The 27309-nt window shown below is 52.5% G+C and overlaps 1 protein-coding gene across 2 annotated transcripts in view; it reads left to right on the forward strand.

Moving 5' to 3' along the window:
* ACSF3 (acyl-CoA synthetase family member 3) overlaps positions 1–25059 on the forward strand; it is a gene marked incomplete at its 5' end in the record, with an annotated part of 63934 nt that extends 38875 nt beyond the window's left edge. For both annotated transcript variants that reach the window (XM_080637894.1, XM_080637893.1), the window contains 3 exons: positions 21169–21303; positions 21838–21949; positions 24685–25059. In XM_080637894.1, coding sequence (XP_080494020.1) covers positions 21169–21303; positions 21838–21949; positions 24685–24802 — 365 coding nt within the window. In that variant the 3' untranslated portion in view covers positions 24803–25059. The remainder of the gene's footprint in view (positions 1–21168; positions 21304–21837; positions 21950–24684) is intronic.
* Positions 25060–27309: the final 2250 nt, after the last annotated feature.

Here is a 27309-nt window from a genome sequence, read left to right on the forward strand (position 1 = left end):
GGGATGAGTTTTGGAGAGGGTAAACTTGGAATCAGTGTGGGAACTCCCCAGCTGTTATTGTTATTGTTAATGGTGATCCGAAAACCCAGCGGGCCACAAATGAAGAGTAATCACTGCAGAGGGAATCCCAGCATATTGCTTGTGCTGCACCTCATTAGGAGTCTGTCCCTGGAAGGGCACTGCTCTGGGGTGGCACATGGGAATGGGCGTCCTGCCATTGTACTTGCCGTATCTCCACACGCCAAACACTGAATGTGGGCTCTGTGCATACCCTTCAGCTACACACACAAAGCCAAGAGTCACCAGAGCTCATTCACTCCTTTGGTTTTATAATTGGAGTTAACCTGGAGCTGCTGCATGGGGCTCTGTGGTCTGAGTGCCAGTTCCCTTCCATACTTGTGCCCATGGTGAGGGGTGAGGCTCAAACCTTGCAAGCTGCCTGTTAAAGTGTTCCATCAGGTATTTTTCTGGGGTACTTCCTGCAATGCAAGGCTCACAAAGGAGTCTTAAGTCTTTTCTGGCTGCAGTTCATTTGTTTCTCCAGTACCTTCTTCAGGCCAGTTCTTTATTTCTGGTTGCTGTTCCCATAAATTGAGTTATCATGGGGTTTAGTATAGGAACACAAAAACCCCCAAACAATTCCATGGCAGCTGTCATTTTCCTTTCTGATTGACAGCTCCTTTATTAAAATTCCCCTTTCTCTCATGAAACTGTGTCCCCCAAGTGAACAACTTCACATTGAGGATGGTCATTCCCTCCATGATAGGAGGGAAAAAGAGTGATGCAGACCCTGCTCTCTTTCTAGGGAAGTCTTGGAAAGACCAAATGCTTAGTGCAACAACTGCAAATCTGTGCTTCCTCTCTCGAGGATGAGAGGCAACCACCATGTGTGTGCCATGCAGGAAGCTTCTGCAGACCTCCCTGTGCTTTGCCTTATCCCAAACATGTGTGTATGTATTGTAGGAAAAAAAAAGAAGCAGACAAAAAGGCATGATGCTGCTGTGACTTTTTGATGAATTCAAGATTGTGGTTCTTCTGAGGAGCATCTGAACTCGTGGTGTTCCGTAGGTGATTTACTGTTGCTCCCATCCTGTTTATTCCCTCTGATTTGCACTGTTGTCTGCCTATTCTCTCATTTCCATCTGAGTGAATCTGATTATTTTTATTGTATCAACGCTGTTGACAGAGCTGCTTAGATCAGAGTCCCCTCCAGCCATTTCCAGGGAGACTGCTGGGTATCCACCTGCTGTCATACATCCAAGCAGCTCCGAGCCCTCGGAGACAGAGACAGACCCGAAGGAAAAATGCCTACGGCCGTCTGTCTCCTGTCACTGCGATACCTTCCCAGCTGTCCTGTGCCCTGCAAGGTGAGAGGCAACCTCCCAGCACACTCATATGCTGCAGAGCAGGAAGGGTGGAAGAAAGAAAGAAGAAAGGAAGAAATGTCCTATGATGAGGTTACTAGAATGCTGGCACAGGTTGCCCAGAGAGATGCTCCATCCCTGGAAGCATTCAAGGCCAGGCTGGATGGGTTCTGGCAAGCTGATACGGTTGAAGATGCCCCTGCTTATGGCAGTGGGGTTGCCCCTGTGCTCTGCTATCATGAGACGTCACTTGCAGCACTGTGTGCATTTCTGATGTCTTCAGCAAAAGAAGGATATGGAGCTGTTGGAGCAAGTCCAGAAGAGGCCACGAGGATGATCAGGGGCTGCAGCACCTTCTGTACAAAGACAGGCTGAGAACATTGGGGCTGTTCAGCCTGGAGAAGAGAAGGCTGCGTGGAGACCTCAGAGCAGCTTCCAGTATCTGAAGGGGGTACAAGGATGCTGGGGAGAGACCCTTCGTCAGGGACTGGAGTGATAGGACAAGGGGTGATGGGTTCAAACTGAAACAGGGGAAGTTCAGGTTGGAGATAAGGCAGAAGCTCTTCCCTGTGAGGGTGCTGAGGCACTGGCACAGGGTGCCCGGAGAAGTGGTGAATGCTCCATCCCTGCCACTGTTCAAGACCAGGTTGGAGCAAGCTGCTCTAGTGGAAGGTGTCCCTGCTCGTGCCAGGGGGTTGGAACTGGATGAGCTTTAAGGTCCCTTCCAACACAAACCATTCTGTGATTCTGTGGTTAGGTGGCACGATTCTATGAGCAATCACTGAGCAAAGCAGGAGAGAAACACCAGCTTCTCTGGTCATCCCACTGCCTAATCATCCATCCCAGCGTTGAGATGCTTGTGTCCTTCAGGCTCTGGTGCTCTCAGGTTGTGTTCTCTCTGCCTAGGAGGCAGCTGCTGTTGGGCAGGCAGTGGTTTTAGAGGTATTAGGAAGGGGACAGAGGGTTTGGGATCATGATGGAGTTGCACAGAGCAGGGCTGGGCTGGGTGCTTTCTCCAGAGGAATCTGGCAATACAGTGATGTGCACAGGGGGAGAGATAGGATCAGAAAGCAGACTTCTCCCCAAGGAAAGGCCAGCTTCCATTCACATTTACTCATACATCCAGAAAATTAGAACCTGGTGTATTCAGGGAGATTTATTTTCAATTACAGGTTAAGGCTGAGACATGAAATAGCACCGGCTCTGAAAGTAGTGCATAAATCCTGCAACAAATCCATGTATCTCAGCTCCATATAATAAGATTTTATTGATTGCTATATTGTATCTGTCAGAATAAAACTCTCTTAATGCATGCATCAGGATGGGGAAGATAGAAAGCTTGTTGGTAGTAGAATCTGATTCAAGAATCAATGCACTTTGATTAATATGTCGTTAAGAAAGTAAGAGTTATTTAACTTGTTTGATGCACATTTCAGAATGATGACTCATATCTTCTAAGTTTCTTTCTTTAAGCTGCATTGGAAGAAACAGCCTTGTAGCTGTTTTTCACATGGCTAAGTCCTGGTTTATTACTGAATTTTTTCTAGATCATTTTTCACAGGTCACAAACCCCTCAGACTCCTATTAACAATAATTCCTATGTCCTAAAAAACTTCCCATGTACTGTTGTTGAAGACTTTACATGGAGAATGGGGTGGACTTGCTATCTCTTTTTTTCTGGATGTTCTGCTGTGAAAGGAGCTCCTGGCAATAAAACAAAAGGAAAAATAGGAGGAAAGAAAGGAGTTAATCTGGAGTAAGACATCATCAGGAGAAATGAGAAGCACCCATCACTTTTGGCAGGCTTTCAGATGCTGCCAAGCTTGGGCAGTCGGCAGCACGCTGAGCATCTGTCTGTGCTTGCTGAACGTGCTGTTCTCTCAGCTCAGGCCTCTCCGCTGCGATCCACAAACTTGAGCAGCAAGGAGAAGCCTTGGCTTGGTGGGGAGCGTCCTGCTCGCCACTGCACTTCACAGCTGGATCCAGAAACGCACCATGAAGCCCCAGTCGAGGGGAGAAACCCAGTGACTCAGTGTGGTTTCAGGTACCTCCTGGTGTCCATCTGTCCTTTTCCAGCCTGTATCCAGGTAGCTCTGTTGGCACCAGCACCTTGCCATTCCCAGCCCTGTTCTTTGGAGCTTTCCACCTCACTTGTGATGGAAAAGGCAAAATGCCTGCAGTTTTCCAGCACAGAGGAATCTGGGTTTGTAGGAAACATCCTGTACAGGCCATCCTTGCCCAGACACAACCCATTCCTCCTATTGGGCTGGTCTCCAAGGACAAGGGGCAGGAGAAGTGGCAATCAATGCACACCCCATCCCTCCAACACAGGCTTTTTCCCTGGCACTTGCTTGTCCCCAGAGACAAGCAGGTGTTTCCCTGCCAGGGGAATTGCTTACATTCGTGGGTGTAGCACTGACACCTGAAACACAAAATACTTGAGCCTGATCAAGGCAGATTATAAATAGAAATGCATCCAATTAGCATCCTAATCTGCAGGTTTTCTGTTTGTTTGCAGCGTCTTTCCTAGTCACAAACCTAGTTAATGCAAATTCTATTTTTAAATAAACGATTCCTTAATTATAACATGGTGCAGACGATGTGAGTTACCGGTTTGATAAGCCCAGGGGATGAAGCATTGGCTCCCTCCAAAGCTGGCCTGAAGTTGCTTCTTTTTGGGTCTGCCATAGCTGAAGCTTATTGAGTCAGGCAGGAGAGCAGCACTCACCTCCTTCCTTTGCTGGCAGCTTAGAACTTAGACTCACATTCCTACAAAGGAAAGGACACCCCAAAAAGTGCCATATATATCCCAACCATAGCTTCAGGTGCTGCTTTAGGATGGATGTCCCACTGGATCTTCAGCCCTCATTTAAGAGGTGTTTCTAGAAGTAAACAAGGAAGATGATGGCATGGTGTCCGGGGCATCAGCTGTGTGTAAAGGTTCCTTTCTAATTTCAAAATGTTCCTTCTAACACCATGGAGAGAAAATGCACTTTTTCTGCTTCCTGCCTTGGTATTTATTCTTTCTCCTTGAGAAGGCACTATTACCAGGTTTGCCCAGTGGCTGGAAATCTTAGGGTCATCAGGACACGGCAAAATGAAACTCTATGTTTCCCTGGCTGCTCATGAGACTGATGTTTTCAGCAGTTCAGAGAGTGACTTGAGATTTTTGTAGCCATAAACAAGAGCAGCTTTTGGCACTGAATTTGTTTAGTCTCTACAAAGCTCTGCTCTAGTTGTATCAAACATCTTAGATGCCAACCCTTCACTTGTCTGAGAACCTCTGCTACACACGGTCCACTGTTCAGAGGCATGGAGCAATTGCACCTGAATCTGTGGGATCAGCAGCCGCCCACATCCGCAAAATCCAGGCTGTTCACTCTCAGGTCTCTATTTGCTTTTACCTTTCAAGCTGTGCTATGGCAGTGCTGCTCTTGCAGCCTAAAGAGAGAGGGTCTCATTCAGGCTGTGGCTGCCGGGAGTGATGCTTCCCATCCCATCCCAGGGATTAACACAAGGCGTCCTGGCTGCAGCTCCAGCTGGGTTCTGTTGTAGAGATGTCAAGCTGAGCTCTGCAAGCCTGTCAGAACATCTAGTGGGAGAATTGCAAGCCAGTAAGTGGGTTAAGAGGGGAGGTGCAAGATTGAGCTCAGGATGTGGTAAAGAAATGGGCTGAACAATCGTCTTACGATACTTGGCAGAGCCCATTGGATCATTGGCAAGGCTTTCTTTCAGTGGCTACTCATGGCTATATAAATAACATGTCTCCTCCAGTCCAGAATTAAAATCCCACAGGGGAAAGGTCAGTATCAAGTCAGCTAAGTTCCTGCAGCAGTTGTGCAGGGCACAGGACCGTGGTCCCATCGCAGGCACTGTCAAAGCACGGCTGGAACAGGGCTTTGGGGATTTTCCCTCTTCCATGCCTGTGGTTTGGGCCCTGTGAGGACCATTTTTGTGGTGTCTTTGCTGTTATTGGTTGCCCCATGACAATAGGGCTTTGGAAAGCCTCTCCAGCAGGATGGATACACACTGCAGGGGTTGTCTGCAACAGTGACTGAGGGATGGATTCGTTGTACCCTGCAGAGAGCATCAGGGTATGAAAGGTAATGAGTAAGACTGAATGTTAAAGTGATCGCCCAAAATCCAAACAGCATTCAGCTTTGCAGATGTCAGGCTGGCAACTCACTGCTCCAAGGGAGAGTTGTGATCTATGGACAGACTGTTTGTGCTTTGCTCTTTAGTTCCTTGCCAAGCTAAACCTGCTGCTGCCTGGCCTCATCTCATTCAATCTATGATGCCCAGCTCTTGGGATGGAGGTTTCACTCTGGCAACAATCTGGCAGGAGTTAAACCTGCCAGTTTGCTCACTCAGAGCTTTTGTAAGAGCTTCACCTTGTAGAGGCTGCAGGGGCAGAGAGCAGCAGCCATCCGTGGGGATGCTCAAGCAATTGCACTTTGCGTGTTGTGTTTGATGGGTCTGTGTCCTAGCTTGTCGTGTGCTGGTGGGCTTCCTTGCACTGGGAGCTTCCTCTAAAGCAGCATGCGGGTGGGAAAGGCTTCTTCATGTCTGTTCCTCAAGCTCAAGTGGTGATGGCGGGTGTCTCCAGTCCTGCCACTTGCCTGTCACCAGAGATGCCCATCTCAAGAGGACATTTGTTGCAAACAGACCTTCCTTACACCCTTGGCAATCTATCATTTTTCTGCCTTATTTTGTGTCCTCCGCTTTCCCTTCCTCCTCGTTTGCCGGGTTTCCCTTTGCTCGAGGCACTCTGCTGGTGCCCAGACAATCTGTTTAGCTTGCTGAACAGTTTTCGGTGCTTGATTTACATAACCCAGCACAGCCGTAAATGGAGCAGGGTCAGGGAATCGCACAAATTGATTACAGCTCGTAGGATGAGCCGGGAAACCAGTGGCCTGGTTTCCTTCCTTCCTCAGCACAGGAAAGCGAGGGATCGCTTTTAGCAGGCGTGATCCAAGACCTTGGTGAGGGTTTTGCTGGGTGTTTTACTGGGCTGGTAATAGTGCTGAACATCTCTGGCTTTGAGAGGCTCTTTGCTTTCAACAAGAGTCATCCCTCTGGGTTTCGCTCAATTGAGATCATATTTACTTATGCCTAATGGTATTATGCTGTAAGCAAAAGTAGAGGCTGCTGTATATTTAAGCAAACAATTTAAGGCAGATGATAGCGTTCGTCACATCCCACCACTGCCTCTCTTAGTCAACAGCCTCCCATTGTTATCTCTGCTTTATTCAGTAATTCATCTCACTGGAGACTGGGACAGGTCACTGCATGGAAAAGAAGAGGTAGTGCACTCTTTAGCTGAGGTGTAATTGATCCCTCAGCTGTTCTGCAGAGGGCAGAAGCCAAAGCGAGGGGTTTAGCCTAATGCTTTTCTTATTACAGTTATTATTTTTAGTTACCATGCTCGTCAGAGTTTCACCAGGGGCTGCCACACCTTGGAGCATTTACTTATTTATTAGTCTTTAAGATGTCTTTTTCATCTTGTTGTCTGCAGGGATTTCTATGAATATGTAAAAGCTAATGTGAAAAAAAAAAACCAAAACCAAACCTCAGCATTTTTCACTTTTACTTACCCATTTTCTTTTCTGGCTTTTCCTCTGGGCAAACCCATCTGCAGTAATTCTGGCTGCCGGCAGTGGTGGGGCTCCTCTGCCCAGCCTACTTGTGCTTGTGTCACTCACCATGAGGTCCTGCTAATGTTGAGTGAACCTACGGCATCTTGGCCTCCTGACTTCACGAAGCTTGGCTGGTTTGTCTGTTCTTTTCCCTTAGAGGTGTATGGCACCGTGGAGCAGAGTGTGCAGCTTGGGATGGCTTCATCTGCTGCTTGTCCTTCAGGTCTGCAATGTGCTGAATGGTTGGAGAGGCTCCTGGTCGTGCTGAGCTACATGTGCAGAAGTGAGGTACAGCACCTCTGCCAAGGGCAGGCAGGACCCAGGATGCTGCCACACTTTGCCAAGGTCTGAGTTTTGTGTTAATCCGTTTGGTGTTCTCCTCTCCTGGCTAAAACCTGGTGCCCAGGACTTTGTCTGCTGGCATATGTCATATAAGGGGGGTCTGATACTAACCCAAGCCAAGGCTGGAGCAGGGACCATATGCAGCAATCTCCAGTGCCCTGAAACAGCCATACAGAGATAAGCCTTTGTATTTGCTAGCCAAATCCTGCTGGCCATTTGGGCATGCTGGGAAGCCTGTTTCACAGAGGGTGGAAGAAGTTTCGACATTTGGAGGGGATGCAGTGGATGGTGCTCTCCAAGCTCCCCTAATGTGTCTGCATAAGAAGCTAAAGCCTCTAGCTCTGTTTGTCTGGGGGTTTTAGAGAGCTGCCACCACCAGCCTTAAATCAGCCCTTTGCACTCTTGGGATGAATCCTGCATGAAGGCAGAGTGCAGCAGGACAGGTCCCCCAGGAGTAAACTGTTATAGTGAGCAGAGGCAGGTCTGTGTGAGGCCATGAGCCTACTCACAGTGGTCATTTGTATCAGGGTTGTAGAACAGAGCATGGCAGAGGGATTTGCACCAAACATGCTTCAGGATGGTGAAGGAAGGAGGATGTGCAAGCAAGTGGTGAGAGCAGCATGAGGTCAGAGGGAGGGATCCTGGCTTCTCACTGCTGCCCAAGAGGTGAAAGAAGCTCAAGGAACCTTCCAAATATGTGGACGTAAGGGCAAGGTGTCACTGGTTTATCGGCTGAGACAAGGGGTAGCTGCGCTCCCCATCTGCCCAGCAGCAGGTCCCTGACTCCCCCTGTCCCTTAGCTGGAAGTAGAGTGTGGGAGAACACTGCTCAGGATGGCTGGATTGAAATCAGACTTGTCTTATCTGCAGCTTCCACCTTCCAGGTAGCTGGAGATGCTGGCAGCATTCCCTGCACCGCTCCATCTCCTGCTCCACTGGCGCAGCCACCCAGCGAGGGGAGGAGTGCCTTATTAGCACAGCTCTTTGTGAGATGCCCTTGAGTGATTAGGGGTTTTTTTTCCAGGTGTAAATGCCAGGGGAGGCTGTACCAGTGCTTCACATTCTTTCATCTCGGCAGGGTTTTGCCCTTTCTCCCAGCGTGGTTCTGACAGCAGGCTCAGCGCTGCTGCCTGTGGAATACAAACAAAGTTCCCCGTTACAGAGCATGACAGGAATTCATTCCAGGCTTTTTATTTTCTTTTTTCTTTCTGCTTTTTTGCTCTTGCTGGATGCTCCAGGAGTCTCTGGAGAAGTTTTGAGAGTGGGGAATCAGTTGCTTAAACCCCTTTCTCTTAGGAGCAGGCAGCTCTCGCAGATGGGGAGGATGGCTTGAAGCTGCAATGCAATTCCCATCCGCTGACCAAGTCAGGGGAGAGGAACCAACACAGCAAGCTGTCTGCATCCCTACGTCTCGTAGCAACAGCCATTAGGGCAGTTGGAGAGTCTGTTCCCCGCTTGCTGAGCTCACAGCGCCTGCCATTAGTGCTAATGGGAGTTAGGCGCACGCACGGAGAGGCGAGGATGCCCCTGAGCTACAAATCTACTTGGCAATTTTATTATGTAAATAAATGGTGCTTGCACATACACCTGCTGCTGCTGCTGCTTGTGGTGATGTTCATGGCAAGATACGTAAACAAACAGCGATTCCGTTCTAATAGATTTATTTCCTTTCTCGTGAGCCATTAAATTACCTCCAGATTTCACGCGGGTAGAAATCTGTAGCAGCGGCGGAATCTCGCTCTGCTTCAGTGGGCAGTGGCCTGCAAAGCATGACAGACACATATTACTGTCAGATGTTGTTTTGGGGGCAAGGGTAGGAGCAACTGGTATTATCCTTGTTATATGGGTGTCTTTGAATGCCCTCACTTCCCCACAGGGCTTGCATCGTCTCTGAGCAGTTTGCAGTGAGGGAAGCAGCAAACATCCCCATGTCTGGAGGACATTTGGGCTGACCCAAATGCAGACCCTTGGGGCAGCTCCTCTGTCTGATCAGAGGCTGAAGGGCTCTTCCCTTCCAAGGGGTTGAAGCAGAGCTTGCTCTGGGCCTTGAGGACGCTCTGGGCTGGAGTTTCCTAGGAAACCGATAACCCCTCTTCAGAGCATCAGCATCAGGGCTCACCAGATTCCAGCACCATGCACCAACAGATAGGATCTGCAAGGAGAAGAGCCAGCTCTGCTCTGAGCTGACCTGCCTGGTCCCAGCCACAGGAACCTGTCTCTGGGATGCAACTGAGTCAGTGCCAGGATTGCTGCTGGTTTGAGGACCACGGTGCTGGCTCTTGTCCTGGGGCAGAGCTGGTCCAGTGGCTCTATGGGGCAGAGCTGGGTTATTGGGAAGGGGTTTGCATTGCACCCAGGAGCCCTGCAACTTGCAGGGGCGGGGAGATGGCTTCCTCATGAATAATTGGTGCATTATTAATATGCATGTGTGTTTTGAAGAAGTTTCAAACTCTCCCCCTCAGGAGCCTTTGATGCTTTATTAATGATTGCGGTGCACACCAAACCCTCGGCATGCTGCAGTGGGAGCAGCCCCGTGCCCCTGCAGAACCAGCCCATTTATCTTTGGTCATTGTCTTTCATGAGCCCAGGGAAGGCATTTTGCTGGTCCAAGTGACTTGTAGATGGATTTGAGATGCCCTGAAGAGCCACTGTATGTGACAGGCTCTGGAAGAAGCATCAAGCTGGTCTTCAGGAGCTCGGCAAGTCTCACTATTGTGGCTGCACAGGGTGGAGAAGGGGTGCAAAGGCAGAAGTTCAAGTTATCTTCAACTTTATGCCCTGGATCGGGATTAACAGGAACTTTCTCAGGTTCCCTTGTAGCTCAAAAGAGGATTCGAGAACCTGCAGGAAGGATGAGATCAGAGGTTGGCTTTGATTAACTTTGATGCAGAAAGGCTGCCAGAAAAGCCTGGGGGGTTCCTAATGCATTTCCCATCTGAAGGGGTCTGGAGGACAGAGGGGGAATGGAGCCTGGTTTCAGAGACTGTGCTGAAGTGCTGGACTGAATGGAGGTGAGTGGGGAGAGATGTGTGAGCAGGGACACGTGCTGTGACACAAGGGGCCTCTGTGAAGGAGCCCAGATCCGGAATTCCAGAGGTGCTAATTACTGTTAATTAGCTACAATTTGTGCTCATAACCTCTGCTCTTCACCAAGATGGCTGACAGCAGTGACGAACATTATTCATTTCCATGCAATAAATCAAACTAAAGTTGCTTCTCTTATTTAGCCTATCATTTAGCATTTCATTAAATAGATATGTGCACATACATCATCGTTGCCGAGGCTTTGTCAATCCCTTTCAGGAGCAAGGCTGCCTCTAATCAATCCCAGCAGTGCTGTGGAGAGGCTCTGGATTACCGTGTGCCAGGTTAACGTCGCACTGAGCATCCATCAGGCATTGGTAACTCAGCTGGTTGCACACCCAGCATTCAACCAGAGTTAGTAGCTCTATTGGTGGTGCTGTTGCTACTAAAGGGAGATGTGGCTTGGAGACAAGGTCTCTCCTAGGTGGATGAGGTTGGATTCAGTTGGGGGCTGACCTGAAGGTGCCTCCAAGGCCTGTGTTGGAGGAAGCTTCTGCTGGGCTGGTGCTGGGCTTTCCATCACCTTCTGCATGGAAAGAGCAGCAGCCAAGGGGCTGAGAGCGCTGAGCTTGGGCTCAGAGCTGCTCTGTATCATCCTCACTGAATCTCTTAATCCTTGCATTGCAGGCAGAGGGGAGATAGATAACAGTTTATGGTGGCATTGCTGCTGTGGACAATAGCAATAACGTAAAGGTGAAGCACGGGGGCAGTGCCCCACACAATAGGAGATGGTGGTGGTGGAGGACAGCAGCACTGTGGTTGCACTGTGCACTGGAAAGGTCCCCTCCATTCACTGCTGAGCTGGAGAATGTATTCACTTTCATGGTAGGCAGAAGTAAAGGAGAAAGTGTGGCATTAAAATGAGCCTGGAGCTACAATGAAAAGCAAAATCCTGGCACTGCAATAAGTATTTCAGCGCTTGTAGCACTGAGGAGGCTGAGCACCAATGCAGAACAGCAGCCACTGCTCTTGTGCAACCACAGCAGTGCTGGGCTCTGCTCCTCATGCCGAGGAGCATGGGGATGTTGAGCGGGGCTGAGCTTTCTGCCACAGCTTTGCCAACCCATCCTTGCAGTCCAGCTTGGAGTAGACTCTCCCTTTCCTTGCACAGAACCTTGGGGTCCTGCATCTGGACCTGGTCACCTCAGGGTTCAGCCTGAGCCTTGCTTTGCCACAACATCTTCTTACCATGGCAGCAGAACCATGGCACGCTCAGAGGACTCTGCCTCTTGCTGCTCCAGGGCTGCCGGCTCCAAGCAGCTAACGGGAGCAGCTCCGCGTGGCACCACGCGTTGGATGCCCTTCTCCCAGTCCTCCGTAAATAAATTCCCCTAGTCCATCCTAACACACTGTATCAATCTTGTTTAATAGACTGGAAAGCTTATTGCATGGCGGCAGGTCGCAAAGAGTGTCGAGGTGATGGATTGCACCTTCCCGGAGTCGAGCGTCATTGATATATAATGAAATATTTATGATTTATTCCAGCTAATAAACTGGAGTGAAGTGTGTGATGTATGTGAGCAGATGGGGGATCTATTGATGCAGTTTTCATTGTGTAGGGGGAGGGAAAGGTTTATGTCCGTGACGGAGACGTGTCGCACAGCCTCCCATCCCTCTGCCCATCAAGGTGGGCACTTGACTGCAGAGAGGAAAGATATCTAATTCCTATTGATGGCCTTTAGCACTCGCCTTCTAATCATTTGTTCACCCCACATGTCCTCCTTGGCTTTCCTCAGGCACAGGAGCCTTTGGCAGTGGGAAGAAACCATTTTGGGCACTGGGCTTAGGCTGAGATCTTGTGCCCAGAGGGATGGGAACATAGGCAGTGTCACTGCCATGTGACACTCTGCAGCTTCTTGCTTCCACTGTGTCAGTGTTACCTACAAAATCCCATTTCCGTGGATTTAGAAGACCATGAGACACTGGAAAGAGCAGGAAAACGTGAAACCCATGGAAAGAAGTGCTTGTCCATGTGAGGTGTGATGGGTACATGGAGCTCGTTGCTGCAGGAGGCTTCCAAAGCCGAAAGCTTGGTGTTCAGATTGGGAAGGAGTATTTCTGTGGTCTGCTGCTGGGCTGTGTGTAACAGCCTGGGATGGACCTAGTCTGCAGGCTCAATGGCAGGAGGACCTGCCTGCCAGCTGTGGCCCCACATCTGCCTGTGAGTGCCCATCACAAGCCTCAGCTGGGCCCCTGTGTGCCCTCATTCAGCTTTGTGTGCTGGGGAGATCTGGGACTCTCTCCTACAAAGCCCTGTGAAGGCAAAGGGGGTTTAAGGGAGTTTTGCTTTGCTCTCTGAGCCAATGAAAGGATCAGGATCAGGGATCAAGGCTCTGGCTCTTCACCACGTGCCCAAACCAATCCTACCTGGAAAATCAATCATCTTAATCACTCATGTGTGTCTTCTTTGCCAGAGGATAAGCTCTGCCTCAGCCTGGGATGGAGCAGGAGTATCAAGAACCACTGTAGGGGAGTGGGAGGCAGGTAAGAGTTAATCCCAGGGTAGAGCAGAGATGCACAACCTCCTGCCCACTGCTTTTGGTGTGAGCAGCCATCCAGGCATCCCACCCTATCCTACCAGCTGTTCCTGTTTCTGCCTAATTAGCCTCCGGATCGGCTTGCTTGGAGATCCTCTGCTGAAAGGCACTGGAGAAGGGCAAAGACTGATTATTCCGACTGCATCCCTGCGAGCTTCTCGGGGCTCTACCAGCTGGGACCCTGGTGGTCCTTTGGCAAGAGCAGTTCCCCAGGTACAGGCAGTGCAGAGGAATGCTCCAGCTCTTCCCCCTGGAAATGAGGGATCATTGTGCCAGGAGAGCAGCTGACAGCAGGGCATTCCGTCTGGATATTGAGCGGGGGAAGCTTAAAGGTTCCTGAAAGAGCAGGTATTGAGCCTGGAAGGAGTGGGGCATCGGCAGCATTACAGTGGGGCTGGGAACCATATGGGTCCCTTCTGCATCCCTGCAGGTCGTGTCTCCTGGAGAAGTGGCTGTGAGACATTCTCGCTGTCAGAGGAGCGCTGGGCTGTGCTCTGCATGAAGCATTTGAAAGCCAAGCCTCCAATATCTGGAGTGATTCATTAACAGCAAAAGGTGTAATTAATATTAGAAAGCGCTCAAACCGCATTCTGCTGCTGGCAGGGAAGAGCCCACAGCATCCCTCCTGCGCCGCGCCGGCCCCAGAGACCCGGCCTGCTTCCCGCAGCTCCTCACCTCCCCATCTTTCCACAGGCACTTCTGAAACCTGTAAAAGCTGCTCCCGCAGCCAGGAAACTGTTAAAGGAGCAGCTCCAGCCTGCTGGGTCAGCAAGCACTTTGCACCAACAGCAAATCACTTAGCTGGTACCATGGGGGAAGCCCAGCCTTGCCTGAGAGCACCATTTACCAGGGTGAGGGCTGTACCCCACGCAGGGGAGTGTTTTGCAGCATCTGATCAGGTCTCTTGAGCTCCCCATGAGAGCATTAGCTGCCGCCATAGCAGGAGGGTAAAATGATCCACTTTTTGCTTCTCAACAGAATAAATTGCCTGTCAAAGGGATGTTTTTCTCTGTATTTTCTGCTGTGCAGTGCTTGGTCTGCAAAAGCACTGTGTAATTGTGGACAGGAGTGGCAGGGACATTTGCAGACCCTTCTGGCATTGAACGCCCTGGGGACATGGAGTCATGGGTGTCCCAGGTCTCCTGTCCTTCTCAAGGTGGACCAGATTTGATGATATACAAAGCTGGGCTGAGTCTTTCTCCTCTGACACCACAGCTGCGCCTGATGCTGCTTCTGGTGCCTCCTGTGAGCTTCAAGCAAAGACCACGGTGTGCTTCTATCTTCATTGCCAAGCATTACCAGTGTGGGATCTGCCTACCTTCAATCCTGCCCACCAGCTGCAGCTGCAGACATCAAAATCCACCTGGTTGGATGCTCCCAGGTCAGGCTCTGTTTGTGGTGTTGGTTTGCAAACCTTGCAGCACATATCCATGGGTCCCCGTCCTGTCCTGCCTCCCATCTGCTGCGGTGGCACAGCTTGGGGAACGCCTGCCGCATCCCTTCTGGGGAGCTTCAAACACAAAGGCATAGGTGTATAAATAACGTGGGGCTGGTGACAAACCTCCCAGCAGCCAGGACAGGCCGTGTGACAGGCTGCAAGCCGGCGTGGTGCCGCGTTGCTCTCGTGTTGTAGCAGCTGAAGCTCGCACGTCGCAGCGCAGCCGACACTGTCATTGCCGCGAAGCTGGTGACACGTGTTACCAAACAAGCTCTCATCTCCCCGTCCTTCCAGGCACCCAAGTGACATCTGTCCCCCATGAGCAGCGATGCTGTGTCGAGGGTGGCAGCTCCCGTGTGTCAGCCTCCCCCCCCAGCACCCGTTTGCAGGGATCAGGTCTTTGTTTCACAAAGCCTGGTCAGCCAGAACCATTACAAGGGCAGCTATCGCTGTTCATTCCTTAGGCAGTCCCAGCTCTGCCTCGAGATTGGGCTGAAGTCGCTGTTCCTTGTGATTTACCTGAAAAGCCTCATTTTTCCCTGCGCACTTCAGAACTCTCCAAGCTGCTCAGCACTTGATTTCTCCAGCCAAAGGGCTCTCTTGGTCAATAGTTGGTTCAAGTGTTTGCTCATGATAACTTTGATGTAGAAGCGTTGCTGTGTTTGCCAGGAACAAACTGACCTGTGGGTGAGGAGCTGCAAGGAGGGTTTGCTCCTGTTGCCCTGCTCTTGGGAGCAAAGAGCCTCTTGTTCAGCACATCCCAAGAGAGCAGCTCGGGCACCGTGTTAGTCACTGGGAGCTCTCGCTGCTCAATGGAAGAGGTGCACAAAGTAAAGGCCATAGTGGCAAGATCACAAGGGCCCTTTCATCTTTGCAGCAAGTATTGCACAACTTGAAGAACCTCATTGCAGAAATCACTGTGGTTTCAGTTTAGAAACAAGGGCTCCATTGCAGCACATCTGCTTCTCAGAGTTCATTTGGGCAAGGCATGCGGCTACGGTATGGCCATTGCCAAGGAACTATCTATAGACAACCCTTCCCATAAGCAGATCTTACCCAAAAGCCGGCCTGCTGCCCGTTATATATATATACATATATATACACACATATGTAGGCTGCCGGAGAAGGACTCTTCATCAGGGACTCTAGTGATGGGATAAGGGGGAATGGGTTCAAACTGAAACAAGGGAAGTTCAGGTTGGATATAAGGAAGAAGTTCTTTACTGTGAGGATGGTGAGGCGCTGGCACAGGGTGCCCAGAGAAGCTGTGACTGCCCCATCCCTGGCGGTGTTCAAGGCCAGGTTGGACACAGGGGCTTGGGTGCCATGGTTTAGTGTGAGGTGTCCCTGCCCATCGCAGGGGTTTGGAACCAGATGATCTTAAGGTCCTTTCCAACTCAAACCATTCTGTGATTCTATGTATATATATGAGTGCATATATTTGCATGTATATATATATACACATATATAAAAGAGGCCATGTTGGCACTTTGGATGGTGTTTCGAGCAACCTGCTCTAGTGGAAGGTGTCCCTGCCCCTGGCAGGGGCTGGCACTGGATGAGCTTTAAGTCCCTTCCAACCAAGCCCATCTATAGTTCTATGGCTATATATATGTGTGTGCAGCCCACCGCCAGCTCAGCCTGTTCAGTATGCAGCTCAGCAGAGCCTTTAACATTTCACAGAACAGATGCCCACTGAGCATCTTGAAACAAATCCAAAGGTAGCGGTGACGGCTGCTGTCAGGGAAACAATAATCCCATGGCCTCGCCAGCATCAGCTGCGCCGCAGCACCGGAGCTGAGCCACGTGCGACGGAGGCTTCTGCTGCTGCCTGCTTTGTCTGATGAAAGGAGCCCGGTTGGAGGTGGCCCAGGCAAGCAGAGGCGGGGATGTGGTGTCAGAGACCGTAATCTTCTCATCAGCCAAAATCCCCTTCCCCACGCAGCTGGCTGCTCCTGCCTCCGTGCTGTGGGGAGCATCGGAGCACGGGCTCAGCTGTCCTCACCATGCTGTTGTGTGCTGCTCCTGTGCCAGAGGGCTCCTGAAACCAGAGCAGGACTGCAGCAGCTCCAGAGGCAGGACAGGCATGAGGGTGCTGTATCAGAAGGACGAGCTGCACCTTTGGGCTGGTGGGGCTCCTCTCTGCCCACAGCAGCTCCAAAGCCCTGCTCTGAGGTGTTCGAAGGCTTGAACAAGGGGGAGAAGTGGCAGTTGTCCCCATTTCACACAAGCAGAGGTGGTGGAGCAGGATCACACAGGTATTAAACCTTTCCACAGCATCCCTCCTGTCCCTGTGCTGATGCACTGGGTGCTTCCTGGAAGCACTTGTGAGCCACAGGCACGGCCAACTGGAAAAGAGGGTCAACAGAAATGTGGTTTAAAGTGGTGTCATCTCATGGGGAGAGACATCCATAGATCCATTCCCCACCCAGAAATCCCCCTCATTGCCTCTGTTGCCCCAGCCTGCCCAGGGCAAAGCACTAAGAGGCTGCTGGGTGAGGTGCACCATGGTCTGCAGCCCGCTGAAGGTGGCAGAAACAGCCGGGGCAGGCAGGATGGATGGAGCTCAATGCCTCTATGGGCTGCCTGCAGGGGCTGTGTGGACTCCTGCACCACCAGGCACAGGGACTCATGTCGGGAGCCCCGAGGTGACAAGCACAACCATTGCCATTGACCCTCGGTGCAGTGCTAGGGTTGGAAATGATGCTCGCAGCTCTGTTTGCAGCAGCATGTGGGGGTGAGTCGTTAAGCAAACAACAGCATCCTTTTAACTAGTCTCCCTGGCACGGGAAATCCCTGCTGGCCTGGGAGGCAGCGAGTGCTGGATGTGCCGGCACACATGCTGCCTTGATGTGCTCGGCTGGTAGCAGATGGCGCGGGGCAGAGGGTAATGTGGCTGTCCTCGGCGGACGGCGGTCCCCCGGAGCGAGCTCTGTCCTGTCAGCTTGGGAAGTGACAGCAAGACCCTGACAGGAGAGAGGAGGCAGAAAGAAAGAGATGGGGGGAAATTACAGAGCTCATCCCCGAAGCTCACAATAGTCACAATGATAACGCTAACTACCTGTCACACTGTGCTGCTGACGGGGCTTCAGGGATGTGTCTGAGGTGCTGTGATGGTGTTTGTGGGGAGCATGGGGGTGGAAGCTGAGTGGTGAGGAGGGGGTCTCCTCTCCATGCCGAGTCTGAAATGACTCTTTCTCCTGCCCCTTGCTGTGTGGGGGAACATAAAGAAGGGCAACAGCTTGGGAAATGCTGGTGATGGCCATGCAGGGATGCTGGTGGTGGCCATGCAGGGATGCTGGTGACGGCTGTGCAGGGATGTTGGTGGTGATCATACACTGATGCTGGTGGTGGCCATGTAAGGAGGCCCACAGAGGCACTGGATGCTCAGGCTGCTGCCAGCTCAGGTGTTTTGTTATGGTACAGACGTGCCCTGGAATCCCAATGCCACAAGCAAAGCACGGACTTCCCTGGCTGGAAACAGGCTCTGAGGCCAGGCAATGCTGGGGTTTGAGTGTCCCATTCTGCCTGGACCCCCTGTACAGGGGGTGGGAGTGGGACAGAGACAAGCCCTTGGTGACAGGGCTGTCAGTTCACTTTGCAAACAAGCTCAGACAAATCATCTTGGGCTGACACATCCACAACAGACTCAAGGGCACAAAGGGATGTGAATTCAGTCCTTGCTCATTGTAGGGAGAGATAAGGGGAGTGTCAACTCTGTGCAGGTAAAGAGCCCTTCAGCTTTCACATCACAAGACCTTGGTGCACAGAAATCTCCTGCCCCCACATCCCAATCATCCCTTGGACCTGTCCTTAGGACCATTCTCCACATCGCAGAGGAAAATGCAAATGTGGCAGCTTTCATGTGCTTAAATCCTGAAGAGCTACATGGGAACTGTGTGTCATTGAACCAGGTCTGAATTCCCTCTCTTCTCCCTGTCTTCTCTGTATGAATAAGCAGCTCCTGATCTCCCTGCCGAAAGCTCATGGCTCTTGTTCCCCTATTGCCATGTTTTAATTACCGTTCGCTCTCCAGTCCTGTGTCAGTCACACATGCCACAGTGATACCGGACATGGAAGGCAGTTTATCACAGCAGTAATGAATTCCTTTCAACCCAAGCAGCCAAACACCCAGAGAGCCCGAGTTTAAAACTCTCTCACAACTCTAAAATATTCCAGACAGCCTTCAGCATCCACAGGAGTGCCAAGAGGCAGGCAGGCAAATACAGCACCAATTAATCATTCCCTGGCTGAACTGAGCAGGATGAGCTGCTCGGGATTCTGGCATGTGCCAGCTGAGCAGGGATGCGGCTCTTCTGGGGAGCAGCCCAAATTTCACAACTGATTCTGGTATTTCACTGCTCTGACTCTGTAAATCTCTGAGCGCTCGCTGCCTGTGCAGGCACCACATCACGAGCGCTGCGGTGTGCCAGAGGTAAGCTGGAAACGGGGTTTTGTAAAGCCACGGGGCTGGTGGCGTGTGCTGCAGTACCTGGCATGGGAAGCGTGCTGGGAGCACGGTAAAGCAGCACTGATGGGGAAAAAAGGAGCAGAGGGAAAAGGGGAGCAAAGTGGGGTTCAGTGATGTGAACACTGAGGGATGCTTCTTCTCAGTGAGGGTGACGGAACACTGGAACAGGCTGCCCAGGGGGGTTGTGGAGTCTCCTTCTCTGGAGACATTCAAAACCCGCCTGGACACATTCCTGTGTGACCTTATTTAGGTGTTCCTGCTCCGGTGGGGGGATTGGACTGGATGATCTTTTGAGGTCCCTTCCAATCTCTAACATACTGTGATGCTCACCTCTGCTGGGGTGACACTGAGCCCCCCAGAGAGCAGGGTCCCCATCCCTGGAGGGGAGGACTGGGGTCTGCACAGTCCTTGGCCCCGGGGATGCTCTTCCCTTGGCCGCCCAATGAAGTCCCCATCCCAGTGCCCTCAGAGTGTTCCTTCCACAGCCTCCCCCCAAACCAGAGGTTCAGTGCATCCTCCCGGCTGAATGGGCTCTCAGCCACAGGGGTGCTGGTCTCCAGCACCCCATCCTGTCCTCATTCCCCATACTTTGAACATGTGCCTGGATGGACGCAAGGCAGACACATGGAACTCCTGCAGCCCCAGCAGTGCTGCTCCACCTTGCTTTGCTGGGAGCTGCTTTTTCCTCACTGCCAGTCTGTGTCACCTCCATGCTGGGGCTTTCCAGCAGGCAGTGAGATGAGTCTGTCAGTGAAGCTGCAGCGGGGAGCAGGCCGGGTGTGTGGACACAAAGGCAGCACATATCATTAAGGGGAAGATGGAGGCTGATGTGCAGGGGAGAGCTAAGGGCCCCCCTGGTGCTACCATCACGGCTCTGAAATGGAAATGCGAGGTCCCCAGACCCCCCCTCTTCACCCACCGGTTGGCAAAGGCTCTATTAGCAGGATGTGAGTAATCATCTTAAGTAGCTATCAAAGTGCACCAGCTTGTTAAGCATTTAGCCAGGTTGTGCTGACATGACCTCTCTCCTCAATCTTCCCAGCGTTGGCTCAAGCAGCTAATTACTGGATCACACCTGCCACACGCCACAGAAAGGACAGGTCGGAGCCAACGTGTTGCTTAGGCCAGTCTCATCTTCCCAACATCATCCCCAACCTTCTTCTATTAGGAGTCCTCTATTAGGTGCCTTCCATTAGGAGTCACGCAGGAGAGGAGGGAAGCCCCCTTGGCAAGCAGTGAGTGCTCCCAGCTGGCAGTGCCCAGGACAAGGGCTGCTCCAGGGGATGGCAGGGCTGGGGGCTGTGGTCAGAGCACATGCGTGGTGCTTTTGCTGCTGGGAAGGACCCGCTGTGGGTTTCATGGGCTGCTGGAGGAGGGTGTTTCATCACTGGGAGGAAGAGGAAGCTGGGGACTATGTGATGAGGGATGAGCAGCCCTGGTGATGCCAGGGATCCAGGAGGAATTATGTCCTGCTGGGACGGGACAACTGAGGTCTTTGTGACTGGTGGTTGCCAGAAAGATGAGGAAGGGGCTGAGCTACAGCCTGCTTGTCCTATGGTCCATGTTAAGAGTGAGCTGGGGAAACATCCACCTGCAGCAATGGCTCCCATTTCCATTTGCTTCCATATTAAATGACTTCTGGCTTCATAGCCTTATTCTTCCCTTTCCCTCCACAGAAAAGCAATGGCTGTCTGCTCTCTACATGACTCTGGGAGCAGGCTGTTGTGTGAGGAAGGCTAATACCCCGTCCATGGGGGTCTCTGCAGAGATACTCTCAACTGTAGGGTTAAGTGTGACTCACAGGGAGCTGGGCTCAGTGCCTGCTGAGGGCATCACAGGCTGAGAAAGCTGGGGCTGTTCAGCCTGGAGAAGAGAAGCTGCGTGGGGACCTCATAGCAGCTTCCAGTATCTGAAGGGGGCTACAGGGATGCAGGAGAAGGACTCTTCATCAGGGACTGGAGTGACAGGACAAGAGGTGATGGGTTCAAACTGAAACAGGGTTGGATACAAGACAGAAGCTTTTCCCTGTGAGGGTGCTGAGGCGCTGGCCCAGGGTGCCCAGAGAAGCTGTGGCTGCCCCATCCCTGGCAGTGCTCAAGGCCAGGTTGGACACAGGGGCTTGGAGCAAGCTGCTCCAGTGGAAGGGGTCCCTGCCCGTGGCAGGGGTTGGAACTGGATGATCTCAAGGTCCTTTCCAATGCAAACCATTCTGTTATCACCTGAGCATCCCATCCATGTGTCAGGAAAAGTAGAGAAGCAAGGGGATGGCCTCTGACAGATCCTGCTTTGCTTTTCAGGAGACACAGCAGCATACAAGGACGGTGTTTACTGGATCAAGGGCCGCACCTCAGTAGACATCATCAAAAACGGGGGGTTCAAAGTCAGCGCTCTGGAGGTGGAGCGTCATCTGCTCGCGCACCCTCACATCACAGGTACGCTCCCCGTGTGCCATGCTGAGGAGGAACCGTGTGTGTGAGCCCAGCTGTAGGGACAGCCCTGGCTCTGTGGGTGCAGACGTGAGGCTGCCTGAGGGCTCGTGCCTGGAGGCTCTTTCCCAGCCACCCCATTAGTGATGCTGGGCCCCGCTGTTAGTTGTCTCCTGGGGCTGAAGCCGCATAGCCTGCGGCTGGGTGCTGAGTCAGCAGCAGCTCCCATCTGATTTTGGAAATGAGACTATAATTAAATCTGTCCTGCCCCTGTGTGTGACCCTGCACAAGGGGATAGCAGCAGTGCCCCCGGCTCCACACCACTCTGTACATCATATTCCTCCCTGTTGGCTCTTAAATAGCTCAAACCATTGGGCTTCCTGCCTTTCCCTTGGTGAAAAGCCCTGTTCTTGTGTCAGCACAAAAGCATGCAGTGTTTTCCTGTGCTGACACCCCATGGAATTCTCCTCCAAGCACTGCAGGGCTGAACCCCTCTTCTACCCTACCCTGACCCCCAAATTCTCTCTGATCTCTCTGCAGACGTGGCTGTGATCGGGCCTCCGGACATGGTGTGGGGCCAGCGGGTCAGTGCTGTTGTGCAGCTGCGCAAGGGTGAGATGCTCTCTGTGAAGGACCTGAAGGACTGGGCCAGGTAAGATGCCACAGGGCAGTGCATGGTGAGCAGCATGGCACGGGAAGAGCAGGCCCAAAGCTCGCAGCATCCTCAGCAGGGACAGGTCAGCGGAGGGATGCAGGGATGGCCAGCAGTGACACAGTGCCTCAGGCTCTGGGGATGGAGAAGAGACCACAGTTCCAACCAGGTCAGCAAGCACGCGAGATAAGGGAAGCAAATGAGCCTCTTTCTTCTTACCCCAAAAGTGCCTTGATAAACAGCATGCACGGTGCAGCCAAGTGGCTCCTACCCTGCAGCCCTGAGCCCAGACACTGGCAGATGGCACGGAGCAACCACCGGAGCAGAGGAAGCTTCGTGTTTTCTCAGCAGCAAGAACATTTGCTCAGCTTTTCCCCAGTGCTGCTGTGACTGCTCCCTCCTGCTTCCTACCTGCTGGAAGCCAGCCCAGTCCCAGCAAACCCCAGAGACCTCTCCCATAGAGTTTAGAGAGTGTGGGAGACACCAAAGCTCCTTGATCTCGCTTGAAGCCATCACAGTACCCATGAGCATGGCACAAAGCACCCACCTGCAAGGCTTCAGCGTGAAAACCTTCACTTCCTCATTTAAATCAGTCAGGGAGCAGCCAGTGCCAAAGTTCTGGGCATCACTCATGGGAGCGTAAGCAGGCGGGAGCCAGGAAGCAGAATCAGTGGGTTTATCACTAATATTCCATTAGCAAAATATTTAATAGCAGATCCTTTTCCTGGCGACTCCCTCCTTCAGGCTGCAGATATTTTTGGTGCTATTTTGCAAGCGGCAGGAGCACTTGTTTCATTAGGGGCTGCGCAGCAGCCAATTAAAGATTTCCCCTGGATTTGCAAAAATCACAGTTGGGGGACTGTGATTTAGCAAATGCAAGGAAGATGCTGGCTGGCCGCTGCTGCTCTGATTAAACAGTTACGTACTGGGGGAAGAGAAGCAAACAAAGAAACCAAAGCCATAGGGATGGCTGCTGGGGCAGGTGGGGGCAAGCCCCTGCCAGGGTGTCTCTGCACTGTGCACACACCTTATCCCTCCGGCTGCTGGTTACCTGGGACTCCTGCTCCGTCAGGGGCAGCCCATGGCTTATGCTGGATTTGAGTCATCCCAGACTGGTTTGGGTTGGAAGGGACCTTAAAGCTCCTCCAGCTCCAACCCCTGCCGCGGGCAGGGACCCCTTCCACTGGAGCAGCTTGCTCCAAGCCCCTGTGTCCAACCTGGCCTTGAACACTGCCAGGGATGGGGCAGCCACAGCTTCTCTGGGCACCCTGGGCCAGCGCCTCAGCACCCTCACAGTGATGAAGCTGATGAATTTCCTAAATGTCCTGCCCCTTCTTAGCCAGACTCAGCCTGTCCTGGTCCATACAGGGTCTGGTGCTCTGGGGTTCTCCATCCAGGACCCTGCTCAGCCTCAGCACAGGGCAGGAGTGATGGAGAGCAGGGAAGGGATGCTTCACCATGCTGCATGGTGGTTACTCATCCCTAAGCCTCCTGGCAGGAACACTGGTGACCCCAGCAGATCCCTCCATCCATCACCCATGGCTGTGCTTAGTGGGTCACCCGGGTGTCCCTGGCACAGACCAAGTGGCTGCACTCAGCCCCTGATGTGCTCCCCTTCCAGGGTGTTCCCCTTGTCCCTGCATGTCTTTTCCCATCACTGTGCCCAGCTCTATGGATAGACGTGACCCTGTTTTCCCCATGCAGAGCAAGGGCAGGTGCCCTTGAAATAACAGCCGCCGGAGGGCTGAGGGGTGTCTGCCTATCCGGCTGCTGCTCCCTGCCCAGCGCTGGCTGCAGGCACCGTTCCGGCTCCCCCCTCCTGCCTCTCCCTCTCGCCCTGTCTCTCCCCTTTATTTTTTATGTCACTTAACATTCGCTTGGCCCCTTTTCTCGCACTCCCTGGCAGGAGACACATGTCCCTCTTCAGAGTGATTCATTTTGCAGCTTTTGCCTCCAATCGTGCTTCCCGGCGACAGGCGCCATCCTGAGTTAGAGGCATCCATATGGCAGGGGGTGCTGGTGGCAGGGGGAGGAGGGCTGGGCGATGGTTGAAGGGCTCAGCAGACTTGGCATCTCTCATTAGAACCAGTGCCAGGATGCTGCCGGAGCTGGGCACAGCCCCAGGTTGGTGACACACAGGCAGCAGAAGGCAGGAGAGCCCCCCTCCGTGTTCTGCAAAGGGCACGGGGATGATGCTCAGTGCTCAGACTCCCTCCCAGTGCAGGAAGACCCCCCCATGGGCTGGAGCACACAACTGTGAGTCACTGGCAGGTCACCAGCACGTGTACCTGGGGATGTGACCCACCTGCAGTCTTGGTCCTCAGGGACTGGCACCAGGAGCACGTGGGGTCCAGCATCCATCCAGATGGAAAATATGCTGCACACAGTTTTCCCATGCCATCCCTTACCAGTGAGGCTGAGTGCAGCAGATAGAGCTGGGTACCAGTAACAGGGCACATTGCCAGCCCGAAACACAGCAATCAGAATCATAGAATCAACCAGGTTGGAAAAAGCCTTTAAGATTACCAAGTCCAACCTTTACCCCAGAACCACTAAGTCCATCTCTAGATGAGCCAGGTCCAGCTGGGGCTGGGGCAGCTCAGCTGCACACCATGACAGGCTGCAGGACGCAGGGTCCCAGATCAAATCGTCCGCACGTCCAGTGGCGTTTGTGAGGTCTCGGGATGGGCTGGAAGTGCTTCTCCTTGGTTACACCCTGAACTTGTGCATTGCAGGGAGATCATGGCACCATACGCCATCCCGACCGAGCTGATCGTGGTGGAGGAGATCCCGCGCAACCAGATGGGAAAAGTCAACAAGAAGGAGCTTCTGCAGCGCTTTTACCCAGCCTAGTGCACGGCCTGGGGCCAGGACTGGGAGCCTGGGGAGGTTTGATCCTGGGCCACATCCGTTCTCCCTCCACAAAGGCACTTACGAGGTGCCAGCAGTGATCAGCAGATGCAGGTCTGGGCTCACTGCAGTCTGGTCCATGAATAAAGTCCAATGAAAGTAGGATTCATCCCATACAGTCTCCTTGGCTGAACTGAGCCAGAGCTGCAGGGCCACCTTTCTCATGGGTGCTGGTCCCCATTGCCATTACAGCTCTTCCTCAGGCCATGTGCGACTCATCCCCGAATAAAAATGACTCTTTAAATTAAACTCCTGCCTTCAGACAGCTGCGGGGATGCCTGGTAATTTTGCATTGTCTCTGCCCTTTTCCGTGGACTCAACTACATAGTTTATAGAGAGGAAGAACCCCAGAGAGCGAGCGGGTTATAGAATCACAGCATCATAGAATAGTTAGGGTTAGAAAGGACCTTAAGATCATCTAGTTCCAACCCACCTGCCACTGGTGGGATCCTGCTGTCCACAGGATGCCCCAACCTCTGCTGCAAATGGGTACCATCCACCTCTGTGCTCCATCAAGCACTGCCTGCATTTCCCAGCACAAGTGAAGAATGAATGCAAACCCACAAGTAGCTACCAGCTGTGCGTAATATCCCAGTGCGTCCCCACACCCAGGGGGTCCCACATGGAGTGAAAGCAGATGTGCCAGCACCACGGGGACGGTGGTCGTTCCTCCACCTGCGACATACATCCCATAACAGAGGGGGAAAGACTGGGGCAGGAATAGCTGCAAGGGGCTTGCAGTGACCCCTGTGTCATAAGAGAGCCTCAAAGCATCAAATCATACGCAGAGCGCTCAGGAAGATGGGGAGGAAGACTGGGTCCAGGCAGGCGCTGGAGATGGACTCAGTTTGGGGCACATGGTCCAGCACAGGGTGAGGGCAGAGCTGAGCAGGGTGTGGGAAGCACTGGGGAGCTGTTGCAGCGTGAATGACACTGCATGTGTCACACCCCTGTGTCTGTGTGTGTGCTGGCACCAGTGCCCAGGTCTGAAGGTCACTGATGTCCTAGAGGACAGGCAGTACGGATAAACCCTACCTTTATACAGGGGATTTTGTCCTGTTTGACTTCATGTATGAGCTGCTGGCCACATGGCAGTGGGCAGTGAGGATCAATAACATCAGCAGGGAATGGTGGCCATGAGGACAGTGCACTGGGGAGGCAGCGTGTCAGCAGGATGCTGCTCTGGTCCTGTCGGTGCCAAGAGGCTGACAGGGAGACCCAGATTTCCTCGTCAGCTGATATGGCCCTGGAAGCACCAGGGAAGACAAGAGGAACAGGGAGCACAGGTGATTGCATCAAATCCCTTTGTGAAGGTCAGTGGAGCCCTGAATATCAGGGAGGACACTTAGTGAATGTGGAGAGGACGTGGAGAGAACGGCTGAGCAGTGGGAGCAGGGATGGGACAGGGATGGTGAAAAGGAGAAGAGGATGTGGATGAAGACTTCTCCACTGCCATCCCTCCACCCCAGCCAACCTGCACAGACAGGTCCAGCCAGGCACCCCCTCTGTGCATCCCGGTACCCTGCCCACAGCAGCATCCACCAGCACAGTGCCAGCACCTGGATTTTGGTACCTCGGGTTCAGAAGGGGTCAGGACAGGACCTTCAGGGACACCAGGGACACACAGAGCTCACACAGCCGTACCTCACTGTCCCACAGCACCCAGCGTGTCCCTTCACCACAGTGCATGGAGCCGAGCACCAGCAGCCCTCACTGATCTGTGGGAGGGACCGAGCGGATCCTTTGTTAAAACATCAACAACGCAGTAAATTTTTTAACTTACCGAATAGATCAATATCAAATTATCATGTCTCACATTCATAACTCTTAAGCAAGCAACAATGGAGAGAGACAAGGTCACTGGAGAATAAATAGCAGCAAAAGCTCTTAATGATCTATCATTCTCGACAACCCCAGGCACCCAGCACCAGCCCGGTGACAAGATCATTAATAAAACTCTGCAGGAACGCTATCGATTGCTTTGATGGATGATCACAGGTAGCAAATACTGTAAAACACCTGGCTGTCACACACTGAAAGCAGTAGCTTGACTCACACCTCCACGCTGGGACCCGGCTGTGCCATGTTTTCTCCTTGGTGGCCAGGAGGGTGGTCCCCCCACTTTGGAGCTGCCATCCCTGCTGGACCCCATGATCCCCACCTCCACTTCCCCAGCACTGTTCGTCCCTATAGATAGGGCTGTTAATTGGAAGCCTCATTAAAGCACCTGGATATGGTGCCCCAGAGCCCACGCTGGGAGCTGAGATGGCCAGAGATGGGTTTTGGTGACCGGTGGCATTGGCTGAACCTGGAGACCTGCTCTTATCCCTTCACCACTGGATGCAGCCCTAGGACACCAACAAAGCCAGGACCTCAGGGACGGATGGGGTCCTCAAGGCCATGGGCTCTGCTCTGCATCCATCAGGGACACAGGGGGTGCTGCGTGCATC

Source organism: Psittacula echo (assembly GCF_963264785.1).
Source record: "Psittacula echo genome assembly, chromosome: Z".
NCBI lineage: Eukaryota > Metazoa > Chordata > Aves > Psittaciformes > Psittacidae > Psittacula > Psittacula echo.